Raw genomic sequence first — 13,244 nt, forward strand, 5'->3', positions numbered from 1 at the left:
GTCTCAGAAGGAAAAAAAGGAATAAGCAAAGCAGAATTAGCATAATTTATGTGCATGTTGTTGATTTAACATTTTAAGCAACAGATGGTATATAAATCACACTTACTCTCTCCCCAGATGTACTTGCACTGCCTGTCTTTAGTTTTGCATCTTCCATTGAAGCAGCGACCCTGTTAAGAGAAATATAGGACATAAATAAAGCATACTTTTTAACTGTTAAGTACAGCAGGACTTAATCATCTTAAGTTCAACAGCTCACCTGGTCCTTTTCACACGTATAGCCATCCATCTTGTGCACATTTGGTGGACACTAGGTTAAAAACAAGTTTAAAAAGATTTAGAAAATCTCAGCGATACATTAGTGTTTTGTGTGGGTTTATGGTTGCATTAAAAAAGTGTAGAGGAAGTTCATTCTCACTTGACTGGAGTTGCCTGTGCAGTTTTCAGGGATGTCACAATCATTCACTGCATCTCTGCATACAACCCCCATGAACTCCATCTGTTACAGCAACAAGATTCTCAGTGTGCTTAGCTGTGGGTGTGTGTCAGTTTGACTTCAATCAAGAAGTGCCTTTTTTGTTATATGGACTCCAAAACTACCATATGTCAATGTATGACCGGTTAATTGACTGGTCCACAAGTCTGCAATGCTCCTTTTACATATTTCAAAGTCTGATAGGGCTGTTATAATTAGAGTATACTTGTAATATACAGGGAAAAAAAACAAATAGGACTTTAAGCTTGTCCCTTTTATTTTCTGTAGTTAAAGAGGATTGAACATTAATATTGGTTTCTGTACCTGGCAGTTGTTGCAGCAGAGTCCGTTGCTGCACTTGGAGCCTTGTGTCAGAGTGCATTTGTTGCAGCAGGCCTCCCCCTCTCTGGCACACTCCTGGAAGACAAAATAGAGCTGCTCTTTGTGGTCTGCTTTGGGTTCTATACAAGTTTTTCATTTTTCCTGTAAGACTTGAACTCTGCGGGTGGGTGGTGAGTCTCTGCCTCAAGTGAAGGAGTTCAAGTATCTCAGGGTCTTGCTCATGAGTGAGGGTAGAATGGACCGTGAGATTGACAGGCGAATTGGTGCAGCATTCACAGCGTTGCAGACGTTGTACCATACCGTCGTAGTGAAGAGGGAGCTGAGCTGGAAGGCTAAGCTCTTAATTTACTGGTTGATCTTCATCCCAACTTTGGGTAACAACCAAAAGAATGAGACTGTGAGTCCAAGCAGTCAAAATGAGATATTTCAGGAGGGTGTCTTGGCTCAGCCTTAGAGACACAGAGAGGAGCTCAGACACCTGGTGGAGCCTGAAGAGGAGTTGCTCAAAAGGAGCTTGTTAAGGTGGTTCGGGCACCTGTTAAGGATGCCTCCTGGACACCTCCCTGTGGAGGTCTTCCAGGCCCGCATAACTGGGAGGAGATCCTGGGGGTATACCCAGGACTTGCTGGAGAGATTATATAGCCTATATGGACTGGGAACACCTCGAAATCCCCCAGAAAGAGCTGGAATATGTCACTGCAGAGAGAGGTGTCTAGGCTGACTTGCTTAAGTGGACAAAGATGGATGGATGGATGATAATCAAGCACAAAGTGCACTGTAAAACTGAACAAGTTGAAATTGCTCAAAATATTTGTTGAAACTGGTTACTTCAAAGTTTTTAAGTAGTGGAAATAAATTTGTGAGTAATCAGTACCGGTACATTTGTGTTGGGTTAAAGTGACTTTTTAAGTTAAACTTTACTGTAAAAACTTTCTTACACTTAAAAAATCTGTTTGAATCCAGATCAAAACAACATGATTAAGTAACTTTCATAAAGCTATATGTTGTTGCTACATGTTGCTATAATGACAAAAATACTTCGAATTATCAAGTGCTGTTTACTTAAAGCTAAAATTTGTTCTCAGAAAAATAAAGCTGAAATAGGTATTTTGGATTCTCAAATTAACAGAACTCATTTTTTAACAACCTTCACCTGTTCAGTCTTATTGTGCATGTATGAAGCTGTGTCTTAATTTCTGCAGTGAAATCCCTTCAACACTTTAAATCAGCTCTTATTAGGCAAAGTCTGGCACAGCAGGTGGTTATGATGTTGGTTAATTAGCCCGTTGCTTTGACCTTGCATGATTATCAAGTTTCCCCTTTTGGGTTCTACACTACATCCCTATTAACAGCCATCCACGCTCATCAGGAGTATTGCCACTTACCGCTGGGCTGCCACAGTCACACTCCTCTCCAGGCTCCACAAAGCCATTTCCACACACTGGAGGGTCCAACAGCTGAAGGGCACAGGGACAAGATTAATGCTTGAGTTAGGGCTGTCAACATTTTTCTATACTTTAATACTTTTACAAAACCATGTTGTACAATATTTAATCTCTGTTATTTTAATAAGTCACTACATTGAGAAGTACAGAAACTTAAAACTTAAAAGAAGCATTGCTTTCATAGGACAGGTGCGTGGCAAAGGAGTTAATCCATCTAAGGTTGCAGGCAAACTTTTAAACACTGCATGATTTGCACAAAACAGAAATGTTTCTAATGTTTTTGTGGAATTTACAAAGTTAAGAGGAGTTGGCCTGCAGTTTTGGATGACTGAAAACAAAAAAATATCCAATATGGAATGCAAGGAACTTAGGATCTTAACAGGTTTTTAAATTGCTTAATTTTTACTGGTATCATTAAAGATCAAAATTCTGGTATGGTGAAAACTGCAGCTTGTTTAAACGTGTGCGGGTGAGTGTGACGAACCTTCGGGGGTTTGTTGAACAGACAGGCTCCCCCACCACTGTTCAGAAAGTTGTGGTACTCCTCCACGTTGCAGTCGGAGAACCTCTTAGGCAGGTAGAAACTGTTCAACACAAATTGGGTATATTTTAGAGTCTTGTTACAGTGGAAGGAGTTCAGACAGCATTCAGAGTGGAGGAGAGGGGGCCTCCACCCTTTAAGCACATTACACAAAGAAAAAAGGAAGTGTAAAAAAAAGTTGTTTTTAATCAATAGGTTTGAATAATTAAACAAAGTCAGTATTTCTCACAAATTGTAAAGACTTCAGGTGTTACCACAAGTTAACCATACTTACAGTTTTGAGGAGATCCTTACTATAAACAGGAGGTAAATATGCAGTATAGCTAAGAGTGTTAGGAACATATGGAGACGGGTAAGATGGTGACGGGTTCAAAGATGCATTTGTGAAATGGTCCTTAAAACGACCTTAAATGTTTTGGATGACTCTTACGAGGAGTTATTGCATTATCATGTCATATATATTAAATCAGCATACCCAGAGAACAGAAATCAAACTGTGGATTTGACATTAATAGATGTTCAATGCTTTGTCTGACTGCTTTGATTCATTTCTTGAAAAAAATATAAACTCTGGCTGAATTATGCTTTCACTTGATCAGCCTCTAAAGTATTTATGCAAATCTCTCACAATCAAATGTCAGGGGTTCATTGTTATGCTCATAATGACATCGACCCAAACCTGAGCAGCACTTAGGTGCTATCATCTCCGGTGCTGATTATGCTGCCGGCACATGTAGGACTGGAGAGCCTCATCAGGAGACAATGCAATAACAGAGCCAGAGAGAGACGGGGGCTGTGAGAGGTCGACATAATTTGACATGAAATGGGTCTAAACAAAGCCTCCTACAGTGATAATGGTTGTATGAAGAGCCAGTCATGATGAAGCTTGGATGATGGATGAAGTACACTACAATATTTCATATATATTTCTAAACGTATCAGGTTAGATAAGTCCAAGCTATCGTGTCAAGATGTCTTTGAATTTGGTTAAAATCTTGTAGTGTTTATTCCCCTTTAAAACAGTAAAAAAGAGTGAAACACAAATGAAATGTGCTAAAAAAGGATTTGCCAGAAGTCACCAGAAGAAGATGAGGGGGGTTCGGCTGTAATCTACTGTCTATTTAGGACCTGGACATCTCCAGGACCCTGAGATGGTAAAATTCCAGCCAGCCCCTCTCACCTCAGACACTCTTTTAGACCCTCCATCTTGTATGAGGCAATCAAGACCCAAACCTCATGACATACAAATAGTTTCTGCCCCTCTGCTGCCTGCCACATCAATAACACTGCAGCCTTATAACCTCAAAACCCCATGTGACACTGACTTTATCCAGTCCATAGTCATCGAACATTGCTCTACTTTAATGTTAAAGCTATGATAGACTTTATAAGTCAGTAATGCACACTGGACCTCAGTGTGGCAATGACTCTATGATTTTTGCTAAAGTGTGGACTAATAGTTTCATTCAAGAAGTATTAAGAATTTTAATGTAAAAGTACAAAGAAATGTTACTGAATTAAATGCATATTTCAAAAGCAGTTCATACAAATTTTTTTCACTAAAGGAAGAACTTCATGCTCCCTGAAAAAGCTCAGATCAAGCCCCCACTAAGGGGCATGTCACCCCCTAGTGGTGCTAAGAAGTCACAGCATCGTCTGAACCAAATCCATTATTTTTGCCTCCAGTCTTCCCTGTTTGCATCCGTGCCATACAAGGCTGACTGGATATTTGCAAGGACATCCAGAGCACAGCCGACATTGTGGCAATCTTCTTTCCAACCTGATGGTGCCCTCAGGTAGCTTTTTCACCCCACATCACTGCTTACTTTAGCCTCAATTTTTGGCCCAAACACGCCTACAACTTCTGCACAGTACTGTATATATTCAGATGTTTAAAATAAAGAGCAGAGGACAGATGTGGCTACAGTATAGCAGCAGTTTTATCAGAAATGTGACACATTTCTTTATGAAACTAAGAGCAAAATGCCATATGGGAAGCTTGTCTTGACAGAGAGGATGTTTTTGCACTTCTCCTAACCACCTATGCTTGAGTTTTATCCACCAATAAGCTCCACTGTCCATAAACTACAGCAGCACCTGTCTGTCAAGCTCAGGTTACAACCAGAGAACCAGTCTTGTCACTCTGATTGGCCCGTCATGAATGTAACAGACAGAATATTCGTCCAATCATCTTCAGAGAATTTTTTTTTGAAAAATTCCTGTCCTTCCCAAACGCTTCGTATTGGATTTCCCATATGAATGTGAAATATGCCCTATGTAATGGATCTATGAAACAGTCTATCTGGCGTGTCAGGTTAATTTTGGGCTGCCTTTCTGAACGGAGATCCGTCCTATAAATGGTTTACTTGTTTGAAGTACTGAGGGAGGGGTGGGAGAGGAGGAGAAACCTTTTTTTGGACTGGTACTACAGCATGACATCTACTCTGAAAGTCAAATATTATACCTTAAACACACCTAAATAAGCAGTCAAACATTATGCATAGCAATAATATTAACTAAAACACACACACTCACACAAACACACATAAAGTAGCTGAACCCTGTAAAAAATTGTGAGATTAGTTGATTAGGTTGATCAGACATGCAGTAGCTGAGGGATTTAAAAAAAATCAGTCAATGGACATGACTGAGGTTCTATCATTGAATACAAATGTCTGAAATACCAATGACATTGTTTTAGAGAGTCCAGATCAGGGCCAGGTCTGTTTACAGGTGAGGGTCTATCTTCACCACATGACGTTACGGCAAATATGTTTAAGAGCTTCAAACAGAGCAGGAGTAAAATCTGCACAGGGAGTGTTAGAGGAGGGTTACCATTGTTAAAGCAGATGAATGACATTGCAGACTGTATCAATAGGTTAGACATGAACAAACTGAGCTGATGAAAGTCCTGTTTTGAAAGGGCAGGAGGGAGGAGGAGCCTTCTGATAATCTTAAATATAAATAAATGAATAACTTGGCGGATCACCCGGTGACGCTGGCTTAAAAAAACTGAAGAATACACAAAAAGTTTATGTGAAATTGTACAAAATGATAATGAAAAATACAGTCAGTGCATGATAAAGGACATCAGACTGTATTTGTTCATATCATCTGAATAAAAAGAGAAGCTGGGGCCACAGCGGCTGTAGTGCTGTCGGATGAGAGCGGGGAAGGTTGTGATGACTGACAACCCCTCCGAGGCAGCCAGCTGCTTCAGAATCAGCACAGGCAACGTTCTAGCCAAGCTTCTGCTCACCTGCTGTCCCATTCGGGATAGAGGGGGAACGCAAGAGGTATTTAAGAAAAGGGGTACACACATACACACACAAACACACCGTCACATCCGAGTGCACAAGCCGAACTACTGTACAGTTTAAACACTGCAGATGTGAACAAACACTGACATGATTTCTGCATGAAAACACAAAACATACACAGGCTGATCCATCGCCTATGTTCTAATCTTAGAAAGCAACAGATTATGTAACACATTACTGCTGAAAGAAACCCAGAAAAGTTATATAAACAAGCCCTATGGATATTAAACACTGGCTGACACCTAGAGGTGGATTACCAAACTACAACAACACTCCAGTTAAAGGACGCTGCTAATGAAGTGTGTTTGTCTGTGTCTATGTGTCTATTTCTAAAGGGCTCAGGACAGAAAACGTACTTCAAGCTAACTTACTAATACAGTCAAAACGTATACAAACATTTACTTTATTCAATTTAATAGATTAAAGATTGGGATTATGTGATTTAAACTGCTTTAAAATGTATTCTAGTAAAAGTTATGAACAGATTAATCCAAAATCAATCCACTTTCATCAGTCATAAAGTTAATTTTAAACTTTAGTCAATACCAATTTAAAGTAGGAGATTAACTCTGATGCAAACAAATATACAAACGTGTGCAATGCTTAAGGTAACTATGTCAATTGCTTCTATGGTGGAATAAATCTTTGACCAAAAAAAAAAAACCCTAAGGACATCAGCACATTTATTCAAATGTATGATGTTTAATAAAGTTGAAGCAGAAACTAAGATTTTGTGATTGTATATTTCTCCTAAATACAAAGCTACAATTATTCAAAGGTACATTCTCTTCATAAATGCTGATGAGCATCTTATTTCAAGTATAAAATACAAAAACAACGCCTGGATTTTATATAGAAAGTCAAAATATCTACCAAAGTAGCACTTTAATTTTGCTTGTCAAGTACCTTGAAGTTAGATGTATATTCCATTCAGATAGTAAACTTCACTTTTTTGTTATGTTGAAGCCTCATGCTACAGCTGAAAGCAGTCATTTCTATTCTTATTAATCTCCAATCAAGAGAAATTGAAAATAGAATTTAGATATTTTTAGAGCTCAGAGATATGATTGGTGCAAGGCACAGACCTGGGGAAGGCTACAAAAAAAAATCTGCCGTACTGAAGTTTCCCCAAGAGCACAGTGTCCTTTCTGCTTCCACTCAAAACATGAAATTTTCCACCCTCACTGGCAAAAATACTTATATACCATAAGGAATTCAACCTCATTTTTAGCTCTACATCTTTAAATAAGTTTTTGGGATTCATTAGATAAATGTGGCGTAAACATTTCAAATAACTTTGATGAGACATTTTAAACTGAATATACAGTGCTTAACAAATTTATTAGACCACCCTAAGCCTAACCAAAGTAAGGTTTATGCCACAGCTGTCCTAAATTTACAGCATTGGTAATTACCAAAATCATTTTTTATGTTTCTGCAATGGTTAATACACCAATATGTAGAAACTCTTTAACCCAAATGATATTTTTAATGCTAAAATATAATTATTATTGTTATCCATGAATTTTCAAATTTACTGATTTACAAAAAAACTGAAAAAATAGTAAAGCACATTATTATTTCTTGATTAATATGTCAAATTATAGTTATTTACTTGCATTCCTGAACAGAAAAATGAGTTTTAGTGATTGAATGTTATGCTTGATTAATTTCTGACTTCTCAGAGAAGCCCAGTGAGCCAGCTCAAATTTGGGTGAATTCAGTTTGAAATTCCTCATTCCTGTTCAAAATGATAAAACGTGTAGAGCTCACTGAAAATGAAGGAGTCAACATTAAAGCACTTCATGATGCTGGATGGTCTCTGAAACAAATATGACAGGTGGTCTAATAAATTTTTTAAGCACTGTATTTGCTTAGATATGCATGTTTGCAGTTAATCCCATTCGTAATTTTCTGTTGTCTGTCTCTGCTGTAGCTTTAAGGCAATGACCTGATTAGGGTGTATACTGTGGAGGAACTTACCCAACATCATCCATGATGCAGCCTGACCATCGATCATCACACTTGCATTCACCTGGAAAAAATAAATTCATCAACATGCTTACATTAAGTAAGAAGTAAGTTAAAATATGAGCATGTAAAATAAAACCTAAAGACTTCTTCAAGATGTTACTGTGTACCATTAAGAATCCTTTTCTTGTCAGAGAAGATGCCAATGTTCTGTCCAAGAGACTGAGCGAGAGTTATGGCCATCTCATCGGTTTTCCCATACTGATGTGGAGACAAACAGATGAAAAGATAGACACATAGTGAGTAGGGAAACAGCACGAAACAGATAAACAGAAACAATCAGAGAAGCAGAGACATTAGGTCACTACCAAGCTTTAAAAAGTTAAACATTTGTGACTTAATGAGACAAAAAAACATTTTAAACCAACCTATAATTTGTGTTCAAATAAAAGTGATTTTGAGGCTCACCTCATTGACTCCCCCTCCTTTAGTCAAGGAGCAAACTCCTCCCATGTATGATGCTCCTCCCCAGCTGCTGTGAAAACGATTCCCTCTGAAAAGAAATAATTACAAGTCTGTAAGAAAAAAGAACCTGTGTCATGAAATAAGTGTGAAAATCTTTCCAGACTTACGAAAAAAGGTGAACAGAGTCGCATTTCTCCTTGATGAAATCTTTTCGATACTTCATGAACTCCCTCAGCGTCACCATGGGGTCGTCATCTATGTTAAACTTGTTATCAGCTGACCATGTTTCCATGGCAACCAGCACAATCCTGGTATTAAGCTGTTCCTTGAAAATCTAAGGATTGAAAGCAAAGTTGATATAATAGTTATCTTTTGAAGGAAGTTAAGCTTTAATTCTAAAGTCATTAAGTAGCTAGAGATGGCCTGATCAGTTTGAAAAATGACTGCCACATCTCATTTAACTCCTTACAATTCTGGGTAAAAGTAGTCCAAATACCTTCAGGAATACCCAGATTAAACTGAATGCTAGGTTTGTTACCCATTTCAAACACAATCAGACTCACTGTAGCTGCCATTGAGTAATTCAACAAAACCCCTTCATTTAAGTCTAAATGTACATTGTGAAACAGAGGCCTGTGGATGACTGTAGTTGGGAGGTATTAGCTAAAAAAAACTCAACTGGACTTAAGCATGTAGCCTTGGCTAGTTGAGGTTCAAAGGTTAATACATTATAACAGAAAAAGCTGATTTTACACAGGTTTTTCTTTGGAGAAGTCCAGGTGTTTTTAAACTGGAGACTCCAAAAAGGATCAGTTGTTCTATATAGCATTGCTCATAACTGTCTGGAAAAAGACACCATTAAAGTAAATACAATGGACTATTGAGAACAACAATAGCAAATTTAAAACTATATAGCACCAGTTCATGGATCTTTATAGATGTAACCATGTTTTTGGACTGGTGGACTGATGTATTGATTAAAAGATTGTGGGTGAAAGATTATTTCTGATGCAGCAGGACTGTTTATGATGGAATATTATGATCAGGAGAGTTTCTAGTGGTGAGTTGTGTCACCTTTATTATTATTGTTTGTAGCCTGACAAATGCATTCATTGTGGCTGCTGTGGTGGTTTAATCCTGGAATGGTTAACATAGACAGAATCCTGAGAATCAGATCTTTCTGGAGATGTAAAACAACTGGTACTTTTGAACAGTCACTCTGTAAATAACTGTGTAGTTTAGAAAAAAAAAATCTGCCAGCCCAGCAATGGGCCCCCAGATTTTTTAAATCATCATCTCCAGCTGTTCCTCATAAGAGCAGATCAATATGATCAATATGATCAGCCAGCAGACAGCTGCATATTAGAGGCGACGAAAGAGTCAAAAGGGTAACAGTATGAAGAACAGAGAGGAGCAAAGTGGATAGCAAATACTATTGTTTGCTCTCATAAGATGAAAATCTGGTGAGGTTCTGTCCACACAAACAGAAGAGGGGAGGACAACAGAAAAGGTTCTTTGTTTAAGCTGGATACCAAGAGTGAGCACAACAGAGCTGACAGACCTTTTATAAAGTGATCAGACATCTGTGCAGTGAATCTAGTCTCTATAACATCACTTTCTACTTCATTTAGATCCACAAAGTTAGCGCCAATACACTTTAGAGCAACATTGCTTCGTGTTGGATTTTAACCAATAAAACTAGAAATGCACTCAGAGAGCGCAGACCTCTGGCATTAGCCCTATCTCCCAATAGTGAAGAATCCTTTCAAAAATTCCTAGATCCGTCCCAAAGTGCCCCCCACCACGGCCGATTACTCCCTCTCCAGTGGGGTGGAAACATGGCGAGGCAAAGCATTGGCTTTGCTACGGGTGGACTGTCATGGTGGAAGCATTGCCTGCCATTGCCAACAGATGCACTGACAGTCTCACCAGTGGTCTCTCCGGATGACTAGAAGTCATGGCAGAGGGTGAATGTTCCTCTATTCCTCCCAGCATTGTGAGTATTCTTGCTACAATTCGCTGTCTTTCCCTCTGTTACGCTCCGACTCGTCTCCTTGACCAGGCGTGCGTCTTTCAAACTCTATAAACTCCAAAACTTTGAATAGAAACACACCCAAAATGCTGCTGGGATTGAAGTTACTCATATCCACCATCTCCTGGTGTAAAGTGGTAACAGCGCAGACCTCCGCCATTAGCCCTATCTCCCAGTAGTACAGAATCCTTTAAAATATTCCTGGATCCAGACGGTGATCCAGATCACTCCCAAAATCTAATCAGTTTTTCATTATGCCATTTCTGACATTTCCTAAAAATTTCATCAAAATCTGTCCATAATTTTTTGAGTTATGTTACCAACAAACTAACTAACAAACTAACTAACAAACCCACCCGATCACATAACCTCCTTGGCGGAGGTAATAACCACTGATATTTGGAAAAGTGCTTAAGGTCATTTGCCAGCTTTCCTATCTGGTCAGGGGCTACATAAATAGTCATTTCCACAGAGGTCTCTGTTTTGGTTCAGGACAGTTTGGTACAGTAACCCCTGATCTTGCTTGAATTTTAATGGCCAACTGTACCCTTTCTTGGTAGTTGGAGGTGTAAGCTAGATGGCAATAACAACATAAGAGTGACATCATATGTCATATCACTATGATAGCTCCATCCTTTCGGGTTAGATAGGTACAATTAGTACCTGAACAGAAGGACAGCAAAAAAGAGGTATGCCCTATCACTTACACAATTCCACAAAAAAAAGCTAATAAATCACAATGACTCAATCAGAGGTCTTCTTCAGGGGACAGCATTTGAATACTGCAGTCCTCCATTGTTCAAAACTATCACCTAAAGAAGATGTCTTTTTGAAATGTTATTTATTATACTTATGGAATTAAGCAAGTGTATGGGCATGTCTCGCTTTTTCTTTCAGGACCTATTTCAAACAGATGAGGATGAAATTATTAGCCTGAAAAATGAAGCCAATGTGGAAGTGCAAAAAAATGCAATACCACGAGTGTTCACTTGAGGCTGGCTGCAGGAACACCAGTAGTCCCGTCTGGACACCTTTTAAACAGCCAGTTTTGACACTAGAAACGAACTGGTTTACAGCCTGGTTCAAAACACCAAATGTGTCTCATTATCTAGTGTCTTATTGTGCTCCCACTGTACGGGGGGTGAATTTTTTTGTACCAAGATCGTTTAAATTTTATTTAGGATGAAAGCTGATTAGCGCGTCTCATTTGATTGACAAATAGCCCGGCAGGCAGAGGCTCCGTTTCTGTCAACCAGAATGCTCGCTAGCAGGCTGACAGGAAGTTGCGCTCAGTGGGCAGCCTGTTAGGTTGATCCAAAGTTCGGTTGAGACCGCGATTTTAATATGGAAGTCTCCACGGATTGGCTTCAAGAGCCATTTGAGTCCGTCTATTGTAAACAGACGACTGACGTCACACGGGGTTTGTCTAATTCTTTCTACAGTCTATGATTAATCCACATCCATTTCCTGAGAGGGGCGGAGTGAGACAGCTAAGTAAGATTTAAAGCCACAGACACAGAAGCAGCTCGTTCTGAGCAGGGCTGAAAAAGAGGGATTTTTAGACACGCAAAAATCCAATACTAGAGTGTTTTTACAGCAATTAACATCACAGGCATGTTTTGGGGACCTCTGAGAACAATATAAACTTGTCTTAAACGAGTAAAATATGTCCCCTTTTCATTTTCTAGTCTCTTGGCATTTTTCTGGGGATAACCCTCAGTTTTAACTTGATTTTACAAGCTTTGAGCATTAACAAACTTAAATGCACATCACTGAAAAGATGGAAGAGAAAAAACCCTGACAGAATCATCTTGTGAACCAGTATCTCGAGAGTTTTCAAGGATTATTTTTTTAGATTCTGATTCTTCCTAAATAATTATAAGAGCATCAGATAAATTCATTTCAGGGTGGGCTTATAAACACAGAAATAAGAAGGGAAAAAGTAACCATCTCTTTTTCAATGCTTAATGTATTTGTTAAGCAGGAAAATTTTCACTTAACCTCTAAAATATTAGTCCTAAAAATCAAACTTAGCAGACTAAATCTACAATTGCATCAAAGTAATTTAAAGGCAGCTACAGAGTAGATTCTCTGTTTTCTTGCCTTAATTTTTGGAAATGTTGACAGATTTAATGTTTTGAGACTGAAGCTAAATGTGCACTGTCAGTTTAAAAGACGACAGACGTTTCCTGCCCCCTCAGTACTCGGGGTTGATCAATCTCAAAAAGGGTCAATTACTGTCATAGAAATTTTCTGCTTGTGTTTTTGTGACTAAAAGTTATAACTGATCCTTCTATTATTTATCATACCACATGCTATTGTGGACGGAGCTTTAGTGACATGGCAGCGTGGCACACACTAAGAAAAAAAACAGTTTTCTATAATGGCATACATAAAATCGATGTGCACATCCCAAATAGGGTCTGCTTCATATGATCCTCTTCAAGGACATGGCAAAAAAGACGACCTTTATTCAGTTTATCAAGCCTATCAGCTTACAGACATGACCCTATTGCAGGTCAGGTTTCAGTTACACAGCACACAGACATTGCTTAATGAAACGTAGAAATATCTGCCTCAGTGCTGTGGACATGCCATTGCTGTTTCAGTGAAAACTCTGGACAGACTTGTTAATGGCTGTGTGCAGCATATT

At 38.8% G+C, this 13,244-nt stretch overlaps 1 protein-coding gene across 2 annotated transcripts in view; it reads right to left on the reverse strand.

Moving 5' to 3' along the window:
- Positions 1-13,244, reverse strand: part of adam22 (ADAM metallopeptidase domain 22) — a 101,943-nt gene that overhangs the window by 17,461 nt on the left and 71,238 nt on the right. For both annotated transcript variants that reach the window (XM_041793167.1, XM_041793166.1), the window contains exons 11-20: positions 8,727-8,893; positions 8,563-8,647; positions 8,265-8,355; positions 8,107-8,158; positions 2,747-2,846; positions 2,203-2,274; positions 800-892; positions 419-499; positions 260-310; positions 107-170 (exon numbers count right to left, since the gene is read on the reverse strand). In XM_041793167.1, the coding sequence (XP_041649101.1) occupies positions 107-170; positions 260-310; positions 419-499; positions 800-892; positions 2,203-2,274; positions 2,747-2,846; positions 8,107-8,158; positions 8,265-8,355; positions 8,563-8,647; positions 8,727-8,893 (856 nt within the window). The remainder of the gene's footprint in view (positions 1-106; positions 171-259; positions 311-418; positions 500-799; positions 893-2,202; positions 2,275-2,746; positions 2,847-8,106; positions 8,159-8,264; positions 8,356-8,562; positions 8,648-8,726; positions 8,894-13,244) is intronic.

This window comes from Cheilinus undulatus, linkage group 8, assembly GCF_018320785.1.
Source record: "Cheilinus undulatus linkage group 8, ASM1832078v1, whole genome shotgun sequence".
NCBI classification, from domain to species: Eukaryota; Metazoa; Chordata; class Actinopteri; order Labriformes; family Labridae; genus Cheilinus; species Cheilinus undulatus.